At 40.6% G+C, this 24,740-nt stretch overlaps 1 protein-coding gene across 1 annotated transcript in view; it reads right to left on the bottom strand.

Moving 5' to 3' along the window:
* The window catches only part of abl1 (c-abl oncogene 1, non-receptor tyrosine kinase), a 136,600-nt gene extending 115,658 nt beyond the window's left edge, over window positions 1–20,942 (bottom strand). Inside the window, exon 1 of the mRNA XM_039764271.1 lies at window positions 17,980–20,942. Coding sequence (XP_039620205.1) covers window positions 17,980–18,112 — 133 coding nt within the window. The 5' untranslated portion in view covers window positions 18,113–20,942. The remainder of the gene's footprint in view (window positions 1–17,979) is intronic.
* Window positions 20,943–24,740: the final 3,798 nt, after the last annotated feature.

The following is a 24,740-nucleotide window of genomic DNA, read 5'->3' as shown; positions in this document are numbered from 1 at the left end:
TGCTCTTAAACAGAAAGCACATGAAGGTGTTTGGCTGTAAATGGGTTCAGTAGCTTCATTCTTGGTTTAAATGTGTATAACATTCTTTTTTAATTTACAGACGTTTTCCAAATAGCTAACCTTATAAAATTAAACTTCAACAACTAAGCTAGCTGCTCAAACCTCTTATCTTCCATTTGGTTTGGCCTCAAATGTACAGAAGGGTGGCATAAGGATGCCATGATGTTCTGCATGCTTTACCTTGCAACTTTCTACCTTTCCTCATGCTTTGGACAAACCTTGGACAAACCCATGAAATTCCTGGGAATTACTGTAGATGTCAGACTAGGAAATCAAAATGTCAGCTGCATTACCTGGCATGGCAGGCAGTGTAGCATAGAGGGTAAGACTTTGAACTCCAAACTCTTCTTCTCTTCCAATTGGAGAAACAAAAGAGATGTTACGGATTGTATCTCAAATGTTGTAAGTCGTCTTAAATACAGGCATCATCTAAATAACAAATAAAAATAAGTCAATTTATGCTCTCTTCCTGGGACATTACAAGTAAATTCCTGAAACAACCCACATGGTCAAAAGGGCTTTTGAGTCGTCCACGTTAATTTCTTAATATGAGATAGTGCATCTTAGATGTCCTTTTTGTTTATTTCAGTATAGAATTATACCGTTTCCAATCAACTTTCAAACTCTCAAAGGCTCCCAACCTGGGTGATGTTTTGAGGTATTTCATTTTCAGATATACACTGATGTGTAGCTTGTATACTGCACTTGTTTTTCATTTGAATGGACACGTCGTAAAGTTTGCATTAGCTGGCAATTTTATTTTCCAAAATGTAAAATTTAAATAAATCACATGTCCAAACTTTTCATTTAACTTAATTGAACAACTGTTAATCGTTAACATCCCTAGCAGCTGCTAAGTTAAAAATTCCCATGTGAAGTTAAATAAATGGCACACTAACTGAAAAGTCAAAGAACTGAACAAATGCCTCCGTCTCTTATACCAACAGATGTGACGTATTGGAGCTGAGTTGTCAGCCACAAGCACCGGATAGCTAATTCAGCAAAGCATAGCCCACAAAAATAAGACAAAGACCAAATGACAAATTTAATTAAGGTAAAAAAATAAAAGCAAATGTTAGCCAAAGGCCTGCAATTACCTTGCACTGTAGGATAAGTGAGGTCAAACTAAAAATATGGAGGGTGTGGGGAAGTAGTTTCAGCTCATATGATAAACAGCAGTGACAGTAACAACACTGAAACTCAAACTGTGTTGCCATCGGGCCAAGGACCGGAGTGACTTCTCACTGTTTCGAAAGCTAAAGTTATTTCCTTTTCAAAAACTGGAATGGCAGGAGTTTTGAATTTTCAAAAGTAGGCCTCAGTAAACATGCAAGCTAATAAACCGGTATCCCCTGGGGCGTCTCTAAGCAAGACTTGCACGCAAACACAAATAGAAGAAGCACTCTTCTTTGGCCTGGTATGCAGCAAAAGTTTTTAGAAAAGCACTGCTGGCAAAGACGAGGAGATTGACTTCCCAGCAGGACGTGTTGCGGCACATTTCTCACAAACACGGGTGCGCATACTGCACATACACACCCGTGCAGATGTTTTGCGTCAGGTCTGAAATACCACCTCGGTTCCGTCAGCAACTGCTGCAAGAGCAAAAGAATCGCATGTCATTGTTTTACAGAAGACAGAAGTGAATCACATGGCACTCTACCAAAAAGTGTTTGCAGTAAACAGTCTGCTCCCATACAGTGGAGCTTGATACAAGGAGCCGGATCTAGAAGGGTGAATTCAGGCATTTTGGCAATGCTGTTTTTCTTTTACAGCAATGTTTCATAAGATATTGTGTACATGAATCTGACAATCAAATGCACTGGCACATTATCTAGGACTGGTCTAACTGGGAAATGTTCCAGCTTCCTTAAACTGTTACAGAAAATAGGGTAGCTATCCAATTCATGGCAGAAGGAAACCACAACCAATCCTGACAGCGGTAGAAACAAGGCTGGAACCAACACTGAACAGTTTGCTGGTCTATCATAAGGCACACTCACAAACACACCCATACCTTAAAAGAGCTCAAAAGGAATGCTAATTAGACAGCAAGTTCAATTACAGGCAAAAATTAACACTTACTAAATGTTTGGCAGCAGTTTCTTTTCTTTGTATAAGTGCTTGAATCAGCATCACCAATATGCAAGTTTTCAGCTACAATGCAAGGCAGTAAGGCTACCTATGACACTGCATGATGGGCAACAGCAGACAACGAGCAACATCACTTCAACTACAGAGAGAGCAGAATATTTATCACCCCTGTGTCTACATATTCTCGGCGACATGATCTGAAGAAACCTATGACATCGGGAAAAGTGAAGGACAGGGGTGCAAGTGGTTTGATAGAATTTTATGGAGAATTTGGCGAGTCAGGTGGTGTCTCAGTCCTATGCTCATAGTGCATCTGCTTTGATAATCATATCACTCAAACAAGTTGAACTCAAGGTAAAGAAAGAAGGTACAGAGGACAAGACGGGTTTTTATCAACACTGATGATTGGCTTGGCTGAATAAGGCTGACAGGAGTGGGGATGTTTCCAAGAAGAGGAAGCACAATTAAAAGGTGTAGGTAGGACAGCTCTTGAACAGGTCTAATTGTTTCAAGAAGCTATGAATCAACCGGTTTGGCATGACCCAATTGAACCTGTATCAGAACACAGAATTCCACCACCAAGATGCTACATAGCAATAGAAATGGACCAGAAATCAAAAACACACATTCCAGGAAACCCCAGGCAGCTAGTAAGTGTGTGGTTTTTTTCTGGGGGTGGGGGTAGGGAGTCTTTTGCTCATGTTTTCCAGAGGTTTCGTTTGCAACCTGTTGGAAGTAGACTGGTCTCTTGAGTTTTCTCTTGTATATCCTGGAGGTACACTTATGAATTGTGAGGTCCAGTAAAAATCAGATATATTCAGTTAAACTGTCAGTAATAGAACAGAAGAACTTTCTAATCACACATAAGGATTATAGTTTGCTTTTGCAAGTTGTATGAAGGAATCAGTTAGAATTTGAGAAGAAACCAATCCTTCTATATAAAAGTGGCTGGGATTGTCCTTCCATCCCGTGAGTACTACGCAGGCGCGGAGTTTCACACATGCCCCGCCCATTTTGCAGTGCACAATGGGATTTGTAGTTTCGTTTTTCCAGGTAAAAGATGATTTTCTACTCCAGACTGCGCGATATCTTCTTCTTCTTTCTTACTATATAAAAGCGGTCGGGATTGTCCTTCCATCCCGTGAGTGGAAAGCGTAGCGGTATTCCACTTATCACAGACTTACTTGCAGCTTGCGGTACGAAGCGACATGATGTGAGCAGAGTTCTGGTGCTTCCATCGTTCCCTTGCTTTTGTGCGCAATGCGCTGGAAAAATAGACAAAATTATGCCTCTGGAAATAATTAATGTTGATGGAGTACAAATGCCTCACCGCGTAGTAAATATCAGGGGTTCAAAAGGGCGACCTCATTATAGAAAAAAAGTTTAAATTTCATCACAAAAATAACAGAAACTACGAGTATTAAATTAATACCGCTCAAATGCAATATAACCAAATTAATGAGTTTGTATAAAATATCAAATTGATCTACATATTGAATTGCCTTAAGAAGTGGTCAACTTAAAAGTCGGTCGCCTTAAAATGCAGGTCAGCCTAGTTTACACCCAAAAAGAAACTTGTCAACTCTGATCATTCCATTGAGATTCCAACAATTCTATCTTTTACTATTAATAACACACTGATTGATCTAATATCCTAGTGAGGTTTCAACACTTAGTCTGCTATCAACAATCATCTTCTTTCTTTCGGCTGCTCCCGTTAGGGGTTGCCACAGCGGATCATCTTCTTCTATATCTTCCTGTCCTCTGCATCTTGCTCTGTCACACCCATCACCTGCATGTCCTCTCTCACCACATCCATAAACCTCCTCTTAGGCCTTCCTCTTTTCCTCTTCCCTGGTAGCTCTATCCTTAATATCCTTCTCCCAATATACCCAGCATCTCTCCTCTGCACATGACCAAACCAACGCAATCTCGCCTCTCTGACTTTGTCTCCCAACCGTCCAACTTGAACTGACCCTCTAATGCCCTCATTTCTAATCCTGTCCATCCTTGTCACACCCAGTCCAAATCTTAGCATCGTTTAACTCTCCTACCTCCAGCTCTGTCTCCAGCTTTCTGTTCAGTGCCACTGTCTCCAACCCATATAACATAGCTGGTCTCACTATCATCCTGTAGACCTTCCCTTTCACTCTTGCTGATACCCATCTGTCGCAAATTACTCCTGACACTTTTCTCCACCCATTCCATCCTGCCTGCACTCTCTTTTCACTTCTCTTCCACACTCCCCATTACTCTGTACTGTTGATCCCAAGTATTTAAACTCATCCACCTTCGCCAACTCTACTACCTCCCTCTCATTTACACACATGTATTCTGCCTTGTTCCTACTGACCTTCATTCCTCTCCAGAGCATATCTCCCCCTCTCCAGGGTCTCCTCAACCTGCTCCCTACTATCGCTACAGATTACAAAGTCATCAGCAAACATCATTATCCATGGGGACTCCTGTCTAATCTCATCTGTCAACCTGTCCATCACCACTGCAAATACGAAAAGGCTCAGAACCGATCCCTAATGTAATTCCACCTTCACCGCAAACATATCCGTCACTCCTACCACAGACCTCACCACAGTCACACTTTCCTCGTACATATCCTGTACAACTCTTACATACTTCTCTACCACTCCCGACTTTTCTGCTTATCAACAACTACTACAAATACTAGAGCAACACTAGACACTACTACAAAGTGGCTGCGGATGAACATGTTGTTTCAAAGAAAGACATGAGTGTTTGGGGTCAGTTTGATATTTTCTGAAATTCAAGAGACTAAACATGTGAAAAAGTGGTGTAATATTTTAAAGTGTTATGAGCCCAAGGTACAGCCCTGCTCACAATAAGCCATAATACACCAAATCATATCATTATACTCGTATTTCTACAATTCTACAATTTCACCAGCATTTAGATATTTTACTGTCAGCCAAATCTGTATGTATAGATGGTAGTTAAGAAGTAGAAATAGAAATTATACAATAGCTCACAGATAGCTTTAACTACGGCTGAAGTGACAATTTGACACATTCATATAATCAAGTGTAAGCAGGGAACACACAGACATTTTTATTTCAGATAAATGTCCCTATTGGAGATGGGGTATATTTTCAACATTTTCTGCAGCTAATGCAAAGTTTAGCAAACAGTTTTCAGCCCTGCTGTCAACATATACATCAGGGAGGCTCATAGGGTCAAAAATTGAAATTTTTGATCGTTCACCTCACTTAAAATTCCATCGATTCCCTTCTTAGCATTTAGTTCCACATTTTTTTATTTTTTTTTTTTTACTCTTGACCAAACATTGCAGCTGGTCACTGTCTGTATGGTGCAGTCTCCCTACATCTGTGTGGCTTTCCTTCGCACATATCCAAAAATGTGCATGTTAGTTTAAAGGGCGATTTCAAATTGATCCTACGAGAATGTACTGTAGGTGTGTGCCCTGTAGACCCTGGGGTGGAGTGGTGTCTCATTCAGGAATAAAAATGACCTGGTACCCAATTCTGCCTGAATAGTCTTCATCCCCATGAACCAAAAGGTAATGCTATGTTCACATTACAAGCCTCATTGTTCAACTCAGATTTTGTGCTCAGATCAATTTGCCTATCTTGATGGTTCTAATTCATATATACAAGTGACCTATTTTACCTAACTGTAATGTGAACACATCCGTCCTCTGAAACAGTAAACACGTACACATTCATACATTTCTGCAAGAGACATTGACATCACCAACATAAAAAAGTCATATTTGAGAGACGACCCACGGTATTAAAACCCACAAAATGGATATGCTGGTAGCTGGCGTATGCATTGCATTTTGCCAAGGAGAAAAGCAAACAGTTCGTCAGCTGTCCATGATTAGGTCTAGATGACGAGAAAAAGCCAGATGGCAAGCTTGTGCCTTCTTCATTGCTGCACCAAGAGATGTGTGGGTACGAGAACGTAACCAGCAATGGTGGAACTGTAACTGTTGTCACAGCTGTAGCTCTCCTTCATTGTTTTTTTTTTTTCCTTATGTTGCCAGTGCTGGCTGATGTTAATAACATTCAGCTTATGCATAAAAGCAGACAAACATGAATTCCAATCTGACCGCTCTCGTTCATGTTGCATTGCTATGAATCGGACACATATGAAAGTTACGCAAATCTAATTTTCAAAGATCACATTTCTGTGACCACACAGCCCTGAAAACATCAGATTTGTGTCACATTAAAGCAAAAAAAGGGGGATTTGAGTCACTTCAGTCTGGTAATGTGGACAATTTGTATTTTTTTTGGCTTTTTGGGGACTGCTTTGGAATGATCATTACTGTTATGTTTGTATAGAGTTTATATATTTTTTATGGAGTTTCACAATCAAATTACACACAACTGACTTTATGGCTAGTACTATTGTCGGATACATAAGAAAGGTTTGTGAAGGATTTTTAAAACTACTTCATGGGAAGGATTTTGAGGTGACATGGAAGCCTACTCTTCTTCAGTTTATCTTTAAGTCTGTAGGCAAAACATGAACTACTCCACTAGCTAGCTTCATGCTATGCTCCTTCCATTGTAAAAGAACAACATAAAATGAAAGCAGTGGTCATTCAATGGACCAGTAACCCAGAGTACAAATCTTGAAGCACTTCTTCCTTAAACCTGACAACAAACTTCTTTTAAACTTGCTAGGCTAATCAATTAGATACCCTAACTGTTTACAATTCATACCATGTCTTTTTCAATATTTTACACTCCAATCATAATCACTAATGTAAAGGGAAACCGTACAGCCAATGTACTGCTGTTGCAAAACAAAACAGGGCAGCCAATGTTCTGCAGTGGCAGTACATGACAATGTGTATAAAAATATCAACCTCCGTGGTTAAAAAAAAAAAAAAGTTCATCTTAAGTATCACTGAAAGATTAGAGGTAGGTATCCTGGTAGGCTGCCCTGGAAGTCTAGCTAATATAACACTTCTTGCAAATTTAACAACTGCTGTCATAACAAAGCCTGCGCCAGAATACAGGATTGCAGCCACAATAGAGGGCTGAGCAGCATAAAACCCAGATCAGTAGCCTCAAAAACACTGGATGTGTCACCAAGACTTGGCTCACTGCGGTAATCCTATTGACATATCCATTCAAGTGGGGATCTCTCAAATATCACAATTATTCCACTATGCATAAGTTGTATAGTGCTCATGCTATTCTATACTTCACATAGAATCAGACATTGCACAATTACAATTTGCCTTTATATTCATTCTTTAACTATATCATACAACGACTTCTTGGGTAATGCAGGTTTGAATCCCACACTTGGTGGATGTTTGTGTGGTGGGCTGCCATTCGCTCTCTCAGTGTCTTTGTCTCTCTTGGTATTCCAGTTTCTCTCCCACTTCCCAAAGACTTCCATGTTAAAACCAACTGCTAATTCCATTCTATCCCAGTGTGCAAGTGGGCCGGAGTTGGCTCCACTATGGAGTAAGATCATGGTCAAAAAAATACCTTGCAATAATTTACGATAAATTTACATTTCACACATGTGAATTATGCTTGCACTTCTCAAAATTACACTTTACTCAATCTACCAAAGCACTTCTTCATCACCTCGCAAAATGACTGGTTCATAAAATGCTGTATAAGCTCTGAAATATTAAGCTATCATACATTTTATAATTAGTCTTTTTCTGCTGTCTTTTGTTTAATTGAACTGTTAACATGTCATTAAATCATTACAGTATGTGGGCTTTGAACAGGGTAACACCCAAGTAATATTAGTTTAAAGTTATGATGCACTTTTTAGTGTGTTTTTGAGATGAATTTCCAAATTACTGTTTTTAGGATGCATTTCAATATTATTTTCTATTAATGTGCCTGTGGCAAAAGGTTAGGGGGGGAGTATGCGTTTCACTGCAAATAACGTACAGGTTGTGGACCGATTGTGTTTTATGATCTTGGGTTGATCTTGTTTAAATATGATAATTATTGTACCACTAAAACCACAGCAAATTGCCTGCACTGCTTGAATTGGTTTACTCTTTTTATTAATAATAATAATAATAATAGATAATTGATCCCTGAGGGGAAATGTGCCCTTTCATATTACCTCTGGGGGTCTTTGTGTATTTTACCTAACTATTTAATATGTTCGAGTATATCTCATGTACAGTACATGAATTGTAAAGCTACTACTTATTTCTTTATTCTAGTATAAAACCATCATCAGCTTCCTCTTGTCATCAAGTAAAGCATCACTTTGGGAAATCATTTACCTTCATCTGCTCTCATTATTAGAGCCATTTGGGCATATATGCATCAACCGCTTTATCTGCAACTGCCACCTAATTTAAATCATGTCCACTCCATCTTATTTGTGGTTTTCACATGAATTCTATTTACTACTATACTGTGATAAAATGTACAATAACTTATTATTTTGGAGATACATGCCGCACTTTATGAGTCGATCATTTCAGGAGAAAAAAACAAGAATTGGTTTAGCAGTTCAAGTTCATCTCCCTACAGTGGCAAACAGCAGAGGATGGGGTGACAAATTCTGAGCCACCCACATCTAAATATGTAAGCGTAAATAACGTTCCATGGGAAGATCTGAAATCCTAAGCCCGCCCGTGTGTGTGCACTCCCCTCTGAGCTCTGAACCCTGCACCCTAAGCTCCGTCTCCGCTCCATTCCGCAGCCTGCAGCAAGCACCATCTGACAGTTTGTTCACCGTTAAGAATTGTACTCATAATTTTCAGAAGTGCAAGCACAATTTACATACAGTATGTGAAAGGGAAATTTGTCGTAAATTATTACGTTGTCTATATGGAATTTTAACCTAACTCTCTCCATGTACTCTGGTTAATAACCACATCCTAAAGACAAGCATGACACACAGTGATTGATACACATAAATCTAAACTGAAGGTGTGGCACCATACAATGGATCGATTTATATTACAGCGTTAAGACATGCTTCACATCCACTTCTACCAGGATAGGCTATGGAAACTTGTAACGGGCTGTGCAGGTTCAGAAAAAACAAGAATGGTAAACTAGGAGAGCACAAGTGGAGCGAGGCTACTGCGGAGAAACAGTCAGAAGACTGATTAGTTACTTGCACCAACTTATTCATTTTATGTTATACTAGCCATCCGCCGCGGCTCTACCAGCGTTGTAGTGAGACAGGACAAACTTTAAAAATCAATAAACAAAAAGGTATCGCTAGCTAAGCAGGGGCAAGAAACACTCCAAAATGCAGCGGCACACCAACTCGAACAGAGGCTAGCGCGTTAGTGAGGAGGGCCCAGGCTGGCGAGTGAGTGAGTGAGGAAGGCCCTGCCCGGTTCCCCAATACTGATGTCACACTTCCCCATCCCCTCGGCCTGCAGCCTCTGTCTCGGATTAGTGCGAATATATCACTCCTGCAAGCGAACTGTGATTCTTAGCGCGATGAGAGAATGTTCAAGCAAATTCTACAAAACAAACCCAATCTAAATCCAGCAAATAGTTCTCTTGTTCGCTAGCTAAACAAATGCAAGATATACCCTAAGGCTGGCGAGTGAGTGAGGGGAACTCCAAAGTAATCGTTAAATGTAAGGTGCAGGCATCATTCAGAAAGATACAGTTCAGCTATGATTTTGCACGGTAATTGCACACTTTTTTTCTAATCGCCAATGCTTAAACCTGCAAACCAAGTATTTTGCATCAGAAGTGGGCAGGAGGAAGAGTATAGGAACCTATTCAAGGACTTTGTTAAATGGTGTGATTCAAACCACCTACAACTGAACACCAGCAAAACCAAGGAACTGGTGGTGGATATTAGGAGACCTAGGCCCCTTATCGACCCCGTGAACAGCAGAGGTGACTGTGTGCAGACCTATAAATAACTGGGAGTGCAGCTGGATGATAAATTGGACTGGTCTATCAATACTGATGCTCTATGTAAGAAAGGACAGAGCCGACTATACATCTTTAGAAGACCGGCGTCCTTCAACGTCTGCAATAAGATGCTACAGATGTGCTATCAGACAGTTTTGGCGAGCGCCCTCTTCTACACAGTAGTGTGCTGGGGAGGCAGCATTAAGAAGAGGGACGCCTCATGCCTGGACAAACTGGTGAGGAAGGCAGGCTCTATTGTAGGCATGGAGCTGGACAGTTTGACATCCGTGGCAGAGCGACGGGTGCTCAGCAGGTTACTATCGATCATGGAGAATCCACTGCATCCACTAAACAGTATTGCCTCCAGACAGAGGAGCAGCTTCAGTGACAAACTGCTGTCACCGTCCTGCTCCACTGACAGACTGAGGAGATCGTTCCTCCACCACACTATGTGACTCTTCAATTCCACCTGGGGGGGGTAAACGTTAACATTATTCAAAGTTAGTCTGTTTTTATCTGCATTTTTATTTCTCTTTAATTTAATATTGTTCTTTATCAGTATGCTGATGTTGGATTATGTGAATTTCTCCTTGGGATGAAGTATCTATCTAGGTCTCCCTGTCAGATCTGGTGAATGTAACAACACAGAAAACAAGTCATAAATTATGGAATGCTTGGACACCCTTCAAAAAAGGCCAAGCTTGTTTAAAGTGGCAAAATGGTAGCTGAATGCAAAATTAAAATGGAAAAATTAGTTAGGGACGAAAAAAGTGACCAATCAGGAAACGTCATTACATAAATTTAGAAAACCAGACATAAAATCGAGGAAATAAACAGTGTGCACTGGTACTCTTCTGGTTATTCGGCAGCATATGATTATACTGTGATAATATTATTGGTTGTCTAAAGAGATGCCAACAGTACAAGCCACTTTTCCACTCCTACAAACAGTAAACTTCTTCAAAAAGAACTTATTTACGGTGTATTTTAACACTAGTGATGGCAGATGGTTTCCACACTACTGGTAGTGATAACTGGATGACCGCGAGGAATGCAGAATAGTGAGGTACAAAAGTGATCTTCAGTAAACCTGGAGGTGAACAATTATGGTATTCGATGAAAACAGCTATTTACCCAAAGCCTTGATATTTAATATACATACAACAAATTATGCTGTAAAATTTCAATTTTTCTGGGATATAGCACACTGCTAAATAATACTGAAAGGTTCTTTACATCCCTTGCAAGCATTTAAAAAGAAACTTCTTTGTTGATACATGCACATGACTACGTATCAAATTGCTGTCCTCAACCCACTTACATGTCCTTATGGTTCAAATTTTTCAGAGCCGAGATGTGCCAAAAAGATAATTGGGGGGAATTGGTTCATGTGCAACATATAACAGTAGACGTAATAGAAAATCTAATGTAAAATATTACCACCGAATTAAACACTTGCACAGTATTTAAACAAAAAAAGGCAACTCAGAATATACAGATTTGAAAGACGTCAAGGATGAAAACATAATGTAACAGTTTCATCCCTGTCTAACCCAAGTTACAGCAGCAGGGATAGCAAGCTGAAGCCTTCCCTGGCAACACTGAACAAGGTAGGAAGAGACCCTGGACAGGACACCAGTCACTCTCAAGATTCACCAATGCAAATCACATGTCCAATTTGGAATGACCACTTAATCAGAATGCTCACTGCCACTAGGCGTCCAATGGATTGAAAAAAGTAAACAAATCGCAAGGAAACACTTCAACATTAGTTTCTCTTTACCCGTTCTCTCTCAGCATAAAATGTATTTTAAAATTAACATGTATTTGATTTAAGGAAATCAAAACAAGTCCAAATCATCCTTAGAAGACAACCACAACAAACTTTACTGTATCTTTCTTCCTATTTTGTAAGACTCCGGACAGTAACGGCCAACTTATCAAGGCAAACAAGGCACTGCAGCAGTCCCAAAGCAGAACTAAATCATTATTTCAACCACTGTGTCTAAGATGGGAAACTTTTTTGTAAGCACACATAATTCAAACTAAAATAATGTTAGCCAAGAAGGCTGTGGCAACAATATGCACCCTCTATCAGTGTAACTGTAAAGTTCAGTCCAGGCGGACCACTATGGCTGCAGGTTTTTGTCCCAACCAACTTCTGCTTTTAATTGTACTCAAGTTTTATGAGTTTCTGTTTTGATGTCAATCCAAAAATGTTAAAAGTGGATTTCCTTAAACTTTTATTGAAATGCAGCATGGAATTATTTTATTATTTTTTTTTAATTCCTGGTTTTTAACACTGTTATAATCATGATGATTTTCATTCCGCTTTCCAGGTGTTCAGTGTATTTAGGACTTTTTTTTTTCCTCCTGAGGTTTTCATTCTAACCCCTTTTTTTTAAAAAAAAATGAGTGCCCTGTTTGTGCTACCAATTAACTTTTTTTTTTTTTTAATTTTATTGTAATCATTCCATACAAATAGATCAATTTTCACAAAAAATAGGATTCAAAACAAATCGAACCCCCAACTTCTTTTAATTCATTTTGATTAACTTATTTTTTTAATTTGTTCCCCTGAATTTATTTTCATTGTTCCTCTGAATTGCTTCATCTCTTTCCTTAAAAGAAATCCAAACAGAAATACAACAGAAGACCAACCAAGTCAGGGTCTCAAACTCCAACCAATTCCTTAATCAGGCGCAGAGTCTTGTCATTAATTAAACTCGTTGTTTAACTCCATGGCTTGTTGCTGCTCTCATTGTGTAATATCAGACATTTCTGACGTCGTTGATTTTCTCTTTTCTAAGAGGGCTGGTCAGATGTTTAAGGGGCCTGAGCTGATCGACATTCCTTCATCTTTCTTTATTTTCAGATATTGTATGATGGACACCAGTTGTTTTGGCTCATTTTGTATCTCATTATTGTCTGGCTGCTAATTATGGAAAAAAACAATTAAGGGGTCTGAGTCTTCAAGAGCATGTCGACTAAGAAGTTAATTACAAGCAAAAACAGGTCACTCATTAAGAAAAAGGTCAGAATGAAAACCTGCAGCCACGATGGTCCTCCAGGACCGGAGTTGGCAACCCCTGCTCTAGAGCAGGGGTGTCGAACTCTGGTTCTGGAGGGCCGCAGTGGCTGCAAGTTTTCATTGTAACCATCCTCTTAAATTAGTGACCAGTACTAATTCACTTCTTTTGCCTTAGTTTTAATTAACTTGACTCATCCAAACAATAATGAGACATAAAACACGCAGCCACCTGACCAGCTCACCTGTGGCCATCTCGCAATATCTGAATATAAAGAAAAGGTCTAAGAAAAGTGGATGTCTCAGGTCACCGAAACATTTTGATGGTGTTCTTAGAAAAAACAGAAAAACAACAGTTTAGGAAATGTCTGCTGTGGCAGAATGAGAGCAGCAACAAACCATGGAATTAAATAACAGGTTTTATTAACAGCAAGAATCAGCTCCTCATTAAGAAACTGGTTGGAGTGAAATTGGTAGGAGTTTGAAGCTCCCATTTAGCTGGGCATCTGTTAGCTCGTTTCACATGTCATTTCTGTTTGGCTGTCATTTAATGAAGAAAAGAATCAATTCAGAGGACTGAATACTTAAAAACAAGGGCTATTAAAATTAAGTGAAAAGGAGTTAATTAGCAGTGAAACTTTGTCACTGATTAGGAAAAGGGTTAGAATGAAAAACTGCTGCCACTGCGGCCCTCCAGGCCTGGGGTTTGACACCACCTGCTCTTCAGGGTGTGGAACTAAACTAGCAGCAAGCCTTCGAACAGTCAATAAGTGCATTGACATGCACTTCAATACCCCGGTTATTCACAGAGAGACAATTTCTAAACTGCCATGTAAACCCTTATGCTTAGAGAAATTGAGTTACTGGCCTCAGAGGAACCTGGTTAACAGAGGTATATTTCCCCTAATATAATCCGATTATTTGGCAATGTAAACCTTAACTAGGTTACTGTTAAGGATTTTGTAATTTTCACATGTCCGTTGCACTCTGACAGCCTGCACACGTATTTGCTTCCCACACGTTTTCAACAGCCATGGGTAGAAGCATCCACAAAATACACTGCTAGAGGTAAAGGTTCAGGTGATTGCATTTTTACTTCTCCTGGATGAAATAATCGGTCTCAATATTTAGAAAATAGCCAAATTTATGCTGTTGGGCTGAATGAACAGTGCTAAACTCGAGATCTCAAGAGCAGTATAATAACATGTTAAAAGCAATGCATGTTATGTAGTCCAATTACTTTTTAAAATAACAAGCTTACACAATACTTATTTAAGTAAAACTACCTGGATTATTCCACCAGCACTGGGTGTAAGGGAAGAAGCACAAATACCAGTAATGGTCCGTTGAAGGGCTCAATCAGAGCCAAGCAAAAAAAAAGTGTGTGCTGTGTGTTGCCTGAATTTGATAAAACATATTTATAAAAACACAAGAAAATTCACATGCACCCCGCTTTTTTTCAAATTCACAGTGACCAGTTATGATGTTTAATGACAATGGAGCGTTATAACAAAGGAAAACTCCAGAAGATTACTTTCCCATGCAAACGTGGATTTTTAAGAAACCAGGATTCTGCCTTAACTGGGTTATTCACCTTAATCCGGTTATATGCGTGTGTGTATATAAATATACTCAATGTTGTATGCTTCCGTGTCTGCTCGTTATTTGTCATTATTAGGATCAATGGGCATAAACCTCACAGAACCAATGGGGGAAAAAATACCTTAAAACTGTCAAAAACAGTTCTTCTATAAGTAAATCCTGTAATACAGTACTATGCTTTCAAAATGCTGAACACGACACAAAAAGGCCAACCGATTAAACTATAAATGATAGAGGGAAAATGACTCAGTTAGTGTGGAACTAATTGGAACAAAAACCTGCAGCCACAGTGGGACCCTAAGACTGAATGAGAGAACTACTACTTTAGCATATGGTGCAGAAACACTAAAACTGGATAAACTACATTTACCAGACACTTACACAAAGCAACTAATGCATAACATTGATATAATTCTTTACCTATGTTTCAAGTATAGGGGGTGAAGAATTTTTCCTTGGGTCACACTGTTACTCAGTGGTGAGAATTAGACCATAACTTGTGGCTCAGCTACTGTATAAGCGGGCGCTCCGACTTCATTTAAAAATCATTCATGAATCTGAAAGGTGCAAATTCAGTCCTGGGGAACCACAGTGGCCACAAGCTTTTCTTACCAGCCAATTTTTTTAATTAAAAGCCAATTACTGTTGCTGTGCGTTTCATTTTAAGGCCCTGTCATACTACACGACTACTCCAGGGATTTTCAGTTGCAAGATTCATGAACATAAATTAGCAAGCTGAGGACAGTTGCAGCACACTCCTGTGACTATCAGTAATGCAGTGTGACAACCCCATCGACCAAGTCCAACCAGTCTGAGTCTAGCCCTAACGAAATCAAACATGTTCAAGTTATAGGGATTGACTCGGTGTGTGCAGTAAAGCTGACAGCCAGTGGGTACTCATCCGTGAAGTACAATAGCATACGGTGCTCCTTTGAGAAATAAGGAACATTGGTGTTTTGGATCTCATAAACAGTGTCTGATGCTGCATGTGTTACGTATCACAACAAAACGAGAAAAAAAAAAGAGACAAAACGATTGTAGGTGAACTTGGCATACCTGTAAACCTTTCTAATGGGCACCAGCTTCATTAGGCAACAGGATAATAGCTGTCAGAACAAGGGGAGAGCTAACAATACTATCAAAGTGTTACACTAGGGGTGCTCGATCACAGTGCTGGAGGGCCACAGTAGCTGCAGGTTTTCCTTCCACCTAGTTTGCCAATTTGAAGAAAGTTTCTGCTGATAATGAAACTTGGTATTTAACTATTTGGCTTGTTAGTGTTTTTTATTCATCCCAGAGAAATTTTAATTGCACTGTAGAGATTCCTTGCCTGAGAAAACTACCCATTTGTTTTGTGGACCCGAACAGATTTAAACAGTCCTTCCAATTCTCCTCTCATTTACTTCTAAACGTTTTTTTTTTTTTAACACAGATACGTTTGGGTGCATATGCACAGGTTTAAAAGGAAGCATGTTAGCTGGAGAGGTGTAGGTTTATTGGTTATATGCATTTCACTATTGAAAAATGTCTGGTTAAGAAAATAGCAACAATTAAAACTTAAATGCAGCTGCTAAAAACCAAAAAAGGCAATTATGGATTCTGAATTGTAACAGACAACTAAAATTAAGCCCAAAAAAAGTATTGCTTTAGTAGTAAATAAATGGGTTCTAATTAAGAAATTGAAATGAATACCTGCAGCCATTGTAAGACCTCCAGAATTATAAATGAAGACCTTGGATCTACATTGGAACTAAAATTGGCCTTTGATGAATGAAAGTGCTAACAAAGCATACAGTTAAATACCAAATTTCATTATCAGCAAGGGCTGAGTTCTAGTTAAGAAACTGGCTGGAATGAAAACCTACAGCCACCGCAGCCCTCTAGGACCATAGCTGAGGACCCCTCTGTCACACTGTGCTGGAAAGTCATTATGCAGTAGTCTAACTTGACATACCCTGCCATTTCTAGTCAAGTAAATTGACATGCTCAGGCGATGAGATCAGCCACTAAAACTATCAAGTTTGACATCCCCTCCAACTAGAAATTACATAATGTGACACTAGCATCAGTAAACTCACTTTTCAAGAGCCACAATCCTTCTCTTCCCCAAAATAACCTCCTTGGCATTAACCCCGAGCATCTCTTGGGCTCAGAATTCTACAAAAAAATGGACAATCCCAAGTAAGAACCAGGTTAACTGATTTTGATGAGATATGGAGTGTTAAGCTCGAATAACGCTTTGGACTGTATTCTTCTGCTATTGTGCCAATAACATTATAGTGTAAAACAAAAAAACATCATGAATTTGTCTGTGTGTTTAGCTAATCTATGGTAACAATTTTCATGAGTGGGGTGGCGCCTTCAACATAAAAACAAAATAGCATATAAATGAAAAGTAGTAAAGCCAGTTTTTGAACAAACTAAATGTAAACCATTAGTTGAATCAGGTGATAGTGATAATATGAAATAGTCATTTGACACTGAAACAGATATTGAAACTTACTCTTACGGCACTGTACCGTCGTGTTAAGTAGCTTTGTGACAAAAAAGATAAAATCAAGCAGAAGAACAAGACAGACATTAACCCCCAATACATTGGTCATAATGCAGCAACTGCCCGTGTTAATGTCAAGGGAAATGTGGAAGCCTACAATAACACAATGGGCGCATCAATCGTACAGATCAGGCATTGACACTTGAACCTCACACTCAAGCAACAGAAAAAACACAAGAAGAGTGAGTAAATCAGCATCTACTGTGCCAGCTGCACACCTGAAAGAAAACGAATTAAAGTAACGATGACATGCAGATAATAATGAAGCCAGCAGTTCACCACATTACTTAGTCCCATACACGCATTGAAGAAGGAAAGTGAAAGAGTGAAAATTACTAATCTGCTCTGTGCCACAAAGCATTTGGATAAAATTCCCAGAAAGGAAAAATCTACAATGTAAAGAATGCCCTGATATTGGGGGCCATAAAATTAGATAAGAAGTGGAGTTATCAGCCAAGACTGACTTCCAATTAAGGAACTAAATTGGTACAAAAACCTGCAGCCACTGTAGCCTTCCAGGACAGAATATGGGATGCCCTGGCCTAAATGAAGACTAAACCGCAGCTCAATTTAAAACGATGAAAATATGTGCATAGAATACAAGAAACCAAATGTCAGTTTGTAGGGGCTGTTAGACAAATATCAAGAGTCATTAGCTGAAAGATTTCTCCAGTGCAATTTCATCACTTCCTTGGTCTCATACAGATACCACCACATCAGCAAATAACACAGACTGATTTGAGATCACAGCAGCCACTTACCATGCTCAACGAAAACATTGCAATGTTGGGCTCCATGCCGGGACGAGTCCTTCTTCGTAGATTTGATAAAGTGAAGAGCTGGCAAGCTTGGCCTCCGCTGGTCCCCGAGAACTTTTCCTGGCTGCTGCCCCATAAAGACTGGGTGCCAAATCAACACCAAGGACCACAACAATCCAAGAATCCAAGAGGGAGGTGGGTGAGGGGAGAAAAGGGAGAAGGGGTTGGCAGAATAGCCCCCGCCGTGTAGCGTTTCTCTCCTTCTTTCTTATTCAGACAGAATTTTGAAAGCAGAGTTCAGAAGTGAAGAGCAAGAGAAGCACCATACGTGACCTTGCAACAGGCCATGTAAAGCAGCACTCTCCAAAAAGGCGTCTTATATATTTATTTATTTATTTATTTATTTTTTTAAGTGTTCAGTTTCTCAGTCCATATGTATCGCTCACTGCCTCACCTGGGTAGCAACGGGTCTTCTCTTGGCACACAATGCAGGAGAAGCACCTCTTGTTTCTTGGGACAATCATTGAGAGAAGGAAAATTACATTCAAGGCAACAACAAACTTGAAGGACTCTGTCTGGATCCTGATGACACAATATTTAAAGATCAAATTCTAACTCCAAAGTATGTGGAATGTACCCCCCAACAGCCCTTTAAAGAACGAACACAATTTTGCCCACCTGTTAAACTTAACATAAGTTTTAGACAGACAGGGTAACTGCTTGCGGGAAAACTGAAGCACTCTAATGGTATGAAAAGTAAAACTCAGTTAAGTGTGACTTTAATTAGATTATTTGGATGGACCTGTAGTTTAGGCCCTTATTTGTTTAAAGGTTAATTAAATATACAATCATGGGACACATAATAAATAAAATTTACAAGGCCACATATATAAATAAGTAGTATGGCCTACACATTAATAGAATGGTCTGTACACAGTGTAAGGATAAGTTCTTCAGCTCAGATAAATTATTTTACAGATGCGTGGTGTTGTGATTCACGGACAAACATTCTCTGAAGAAGCAGAAGTAGCACATACTGTCACACCTGCCCAGTGGAATTTGGCACTGACATATTACTAAAATACCAGTAACCTGTCAGCATTGGACTTCCCCTTTCACATTAACGGGACTCACTCACACGGTGTCAAACTGAATCAGAGTTACAGAACAGCGTAGGATTTCGCAGTTAAGCCAAAAAGTGCCTTGTCCAAACCGGCGGCCTGGTTACTGAACTACAGGCACACAGAAATGATCTGATCCCTGGGATACACGCCGTTTTGCATGTGGTTTCATATATTATGGGCAGCCATGCAGGACAACCTGATTCAAATGTCAGTTTTAAAAAGAAAAAAAGATCCACTTGCCTACCACAACCACATACTACAAATCCAACAAATATCTGATAGAACTGTGTGTGAATTGAATACTCAATGACCTAAGAAACAATAACCTCTATCACAAAAGCGTCAGATGCGCAGTTCAACAATACTGGGGGCAAAGGCTTACACACTAAGGCCAAACCTTGAAACTAATTCTGTTCACTCACTGGTTCTGGTCACATATTTCCCTCTATTCAATCCCACAGCTACCACTACTTCAGCTGTGGAAAACAGCTAGAGAGCTCCATTACAGGAACAGTGAACACAGAAACATTCCTATTTGCACTATAGCTCTGGATATGTAAATTAACACCTCTAAACGGCACTATAAGTGATATAGTATCCTGAAATAGTACTATGCTGGAATCAAAGAGCAGGAAGAATTTCCGTGGCGTAGTTCTTACTTTCTGTCACAGCATCTTTCGCTTCAACCTATTAGATTTTATGTCACTAAGAAACAATGTGCAACCATTACTTTTGACATCACTTGTTCCTGTCGCATTAACGTGAAAAGTCCATAGCGTATTCAACATGTGTCAAGGAGAACCTCTTATAACGATGCACATAGTGTCTAACTTTTTTCCTTATTAATTACATGAGGGTTGGTAAACGCTTAAAGGGAACGAGGCATTACTCCAGCTTCAAAACTGTTGCCGTATAACAGCGTGTGTCAAGATAAAAAGCAATCAGCCTCGGTTCTGGCTGAGTGAATCATCAGGTAAAGACCCCTCTTACGCCCGCCTAAAAAAGTTAAACGACGAGAATCAACAAGTATCGCTAAACAAGTCTGCTCTGCCGCCAAGCCTACCTCGAAAGGGCTGCACAATCACGACCGAGAAGCCGCCAACAGGGGGTCGTATCGCGATACAAGCGGAAGTGTTTCTACACACCAACAACAAACTTCTTTACCCGAAAGCTATGGGAAGGGCTTACGGTTAAGGCAGAACGTAGCGACGAGTCTCCCCACCGACCAGCACTTGCCAGGGACCATGAGCGAGGCGGAAAGCAGTGCCTACACGCCAGCGACGTTTGGAAGCCGGTACCTTTTTAAGGAGCTATTAAAACGGCAACGTGCCGAATGTGTGTTCTGACCCAGCCTTCAAGTTCAACATTTAAAAAAAGCAACATACAGTTCCCCTAAAATAAAGTCCCACTGTTTGTCTCGCAGCAGCAGCATCAGTCAGTCAAGTTGCACCCGTTTGCTTCTCATGTGGCCTCCGTCGTAGGCGCTCTTTCCAAAGCCGCTCAGCCGACCTTTCGCACGGCTTCGGTGCTCGCGACAGTCCAACAGAATCCTCACCGAGCTTCTCCCCCACCGGCCACTCTCCCGGACACGGCCTCTCTTTGCACCCCGGGGACCCGGGACACCCTTTCCGCCGACTCGGGCCGGAGCGGTCGGGCTTACTCTGGGCGCGACACGCACCTCCGTGATGCGGCCTGTGTGTATATATCTTCACCGTTCCCAGGGCTAGTAGAAGAGACCTGTTTTCCTTCTCTTCCTTTTCGCTGCAGCTCCACAGGAGAAGTAGGATTTAAATCTCAGCCCCCAATCCGCGTAGTCGTCGCCATCATTCAATACGCTAGTGGGGGCGTTCACATTGCGTCGGAGGCAGGCTGAGGCGAGCACGCGCACGTACATACGTATTCGGGGTTTTTTTTTTATTTTCCGTAAGAGTAGCACGCACGAGCCCGCCGAGCCAAATAACCTTCGCAAGCACCTATGTGGGCGAGAGCGCGCTTCAATCTCCGCAGTAAATTGACAGACACGTACGGAAGCGCACAGTATTATCTTGTGTAACACACAACACACAATGTGAGTGTTTTATGAAAATGATTAAGAAATCTAAAGTTGGTGTTTGCTACCTGTTTGTATATAAAGTGTTTTTGGTTAGATAAAAAAGTATAAAACTCTTAACAATGATATTATTTTTTAAGGAAAGTGATATATTTAATATTTTAGAATATATTAGTTTAGATAAACTTTATTAACCCCAAAGAGGAAATTCAGACGCATACAAGACCGTAAACATAAAACAACAAAGATGCAGACTTACAGGACAAATAACATGATCAATCAATAGATACTTAAATAATAAATAATCCACCTTAGAATAAGTATCTGTGTTTCTGTCCAGTTATTTTTTCTCTGTCATTGCAACAGTTGGCACATCACAAACATTTGGAGTAATTAAATGCATTACCTTTGTCATTCCACCAGATGGTGCATCACAAACATGTATAATAATGCATTTTATTACTGCAAATGTCTGTGCTGTGTGATCCATTGAAACGACAAATGTAATGCATTTCATTACTATATGCAGTACAAAATACAATCCAATATATGGTGCACTGCAAACGTTAACAATGAGCTCTGTGTTCATTACTTCGATTTTAGCCTATTTTAAACAGATTTCTGTGTTATCTGTGTGTCTATCCGGTTAGTATGTCTCAGTCACACCAAAAGATGACACATCACAAACATTGTGGTGCCTGGCCACTTTTGTGGGTTGCATTTCCACTGCACAATAAGAACTGCAACCTTTATGTGACATGCAAAGAAGTGAGGGACATTTGGGAGTTTGCAGGGGACACCCACACCTTACTGCTACAATGAGATTACAACCTCACAGGAGAGATTATTGCGTTGATTAGGTGCAAGGAGGCAGCTTTCAAATGACTTGCTAATGGCTGCAGATGCTGGCAGACGCTGTACTAGTATTGTTTGATCTTAGTTCAGCTTTTGATAATGTTGACTATATTATCCTTTTAGATAGGTTGTCCCACTCTCTAAAGGACCTTCATCCTTTTGTAGAGATATCGGGATTCCCACACACCCTTTTCCAGCGACCTCATGACCTTCCATGCTCTCCCAATCCGTCTACTGACTTCATAGGAAGAGTCACCAGAGACATGAATGTCACTGTTGAGGTAAGTAAACCTCTCGACAGGTCGACACTCTCTCCGCAGACAGACACACTGCCGATGGCTGTGCCTACAGTCACTGTGGGGACTGTATTGGACAAGTGATGAGCAGTGCCTGGTTGTCTCCACACACTGAGGAGAGGCAAGACACATGACATCCCGCATGGAGTTTGCTAAAAGACACCTGAAGGACTCTGAGATGGTTAGAAATAAGATTCTCTGGTCTGATGAGACCAAGATACAACTTTTTGGCCTTAATTCTAAGTGGTATGTGTGGCGACAACCAGGCACTGCTCATCACTTGTCCAATACAGTCCCCACAGTGAAGCATGGCGGTGGCAGCATCATGCTGTGGGGGTGTTTTTCAGCTGCAGGGACAGGACGACTGGTTGCAATCGAGGGAAAGATAAATGCGGCCGAGTACAGGGATATCCTGGACAAAAACCTTCTCCAGAGTGCTAAGGACCTCAGACTGGGCCGAAGGTTTACCTTCCAACAAGACAATGACCCTAAGCACACAGCTAAAATAACGAAGGAGTGGCTTCACAACAACTCTGTGACTGTTCTTGAATGGCCCAGCCAGAGCCCCGACTTAAACCCAATTGAGCATCTCTGGAGAGACCTAAAAATGGCTGTCCACCAACGTTTACCATCCAACCTGACAGAACTGGAGAGGATCTGCAAGGAGGAATGGCAGAGGATCCCCAAATCCAGGTGTGAAAAACTTGATGCATCTTTCCCAAGAAGACTCGTGGCTGTATTAGCTCAAAAGGGGGCTTCTACTAAATACTGAGCAAAGGGTCTGAATACTTAGGACCATGTGATATTTCAGTTTTTCTTTTTTAATAAATCTGCAACAATTTCAAAAATTCTGCTTTTTGTCTGTCAATATGGGGTGCTGTGTGAACATTAATGAGGAAATCAATTAATTTAAATGATTTTAGCAAATGGCTGCAATATAACAAAGAGTGAAAAACTGAAGGGGGTCTGAATACTTTCCGTACCCACTGTATCTATCTACTGTGTTAGCCATTATAATTTTAGTGAGAAGTCAAGCAAAATGACACCTTTTATTGGCCAACTAAAAAGAATACAATATGCAAGCTTTCGAGACAACTCAGGCCCCATCTTCAGGTAAGAGAATTCAGGATACATTATAAAATTCTCAACTGCAAGGTCAGACCCCGCAATACATTGTGGATCTCCTGTGCCGTGTCACACACTTGCGAGTAAGAGACAGCTAAAGGGTTTGAGTAAAAGTAATACTACACCAGACCGAAGGGTGGCAGAGTGTGCTGACTGTCTCCCTCAGTTTCTTGCAGACCATTCCAGGGAAATCTCGCCAGGTCCCAGTACCTCTGATGATGTCACTTCCGGCACCGGTACCTCCGATGAAGTCACTTCCGATTCCGGCATAGATGACATCATTTCCTTCCCCAGCCCTTAAAACCGCCATCTTACCTTCAAGTATTCAGTTCCATTTTGGACTCAGTCGTGTGAATATCTCTGTTCAAACTTTTGCAGCAAGGATATACTATACAGGTGGCTGCCCCAAATGTTTATAATGTCTGAAGTCTCGTTCTTGTCACAACTGTTACACCACTAGTCGAGCCCCGAGATCCACTCAACAAGGCCTTCTTTCTGTCCCTTGCTCCAGGTGGAAGACGCATGGGGGTCGAGCATTTCAATCTGTTGTTCCCAGACTGCACTGAGATTGGTGCAATCGGTTGAACAGTGTGGAATACCGGGGGCGCTCCAGCCACCCCCAACCCTGACGCAGACAGGCAGAGATACAACTATTGCTCTGCCCATGTCTTTATTCACGTGGGGAAGCGCTTTTCTTCGCTCCCCATGAGAGCACAATATCAACAACAAAGCACAGTTCTTTCGTCTCCAGTCCTCCTCACTAGTTTTGTCCTTCTTCCTCCCAAGGAATTGAGTAGTAGCGACTGGTCCCTTTTATAGGACACCTGGAATGACTCTAGTTGTCCAACAACCTTCTTCCAGCAGCATTTCTGTGTGTGGCAGAAGTGCTGGGCCCAGTAAACGTCTAGGCACCTCCTGGTGGTGGCCACAGGCTCCAGCAGGGTTAACTTTCCATGTTCCAAACCCGTGGCCCTGGTCCAGAGGAGATATTGTCCTGATAAAGCTCTCTCCCCTGGTCTATCCATTGATGAAGCATCCCGGCCATCCGCCACAACCGTTTAAATCCCAGCTTAAGACTTACCTTTTTCAACAAATCTTTGGGTAGTTTTTGTTAGTGTACTTTTACTTTATTGTATTTATACTATAACTTCTTTGTTCTTTTATTTTATTGTGCAGCACTCTGTGACACCTGTCTGAGAAAAATGCTTTATAAATAAATTTTACTTACTTACTTACTTACTTACTATGAAGAATGATGATGTTCAAAGTGCGGCTTGCCATCCTCATCGATAACTTTCCAACATTTAAGCTACT

Source organism: Polypterus senegalus, chromosome 9, assembly GCF_016835505.1.
Source record: "Polypterus senegalus isolate Bchr_013 chromosome 9, ASM1683550v1, whole genome shotgun sequence".
Lineage (NCBI taxonomy): Eukaryota > Metazoa > Chordata > Cladistia > Polypteriformes > Polypteridae > Polypterus > Polypterus senegalus.
Note: the sequence above shows the minus strand (reverse complement) of the source record. Positions and strands in the feature narration are given on the sequence as shown.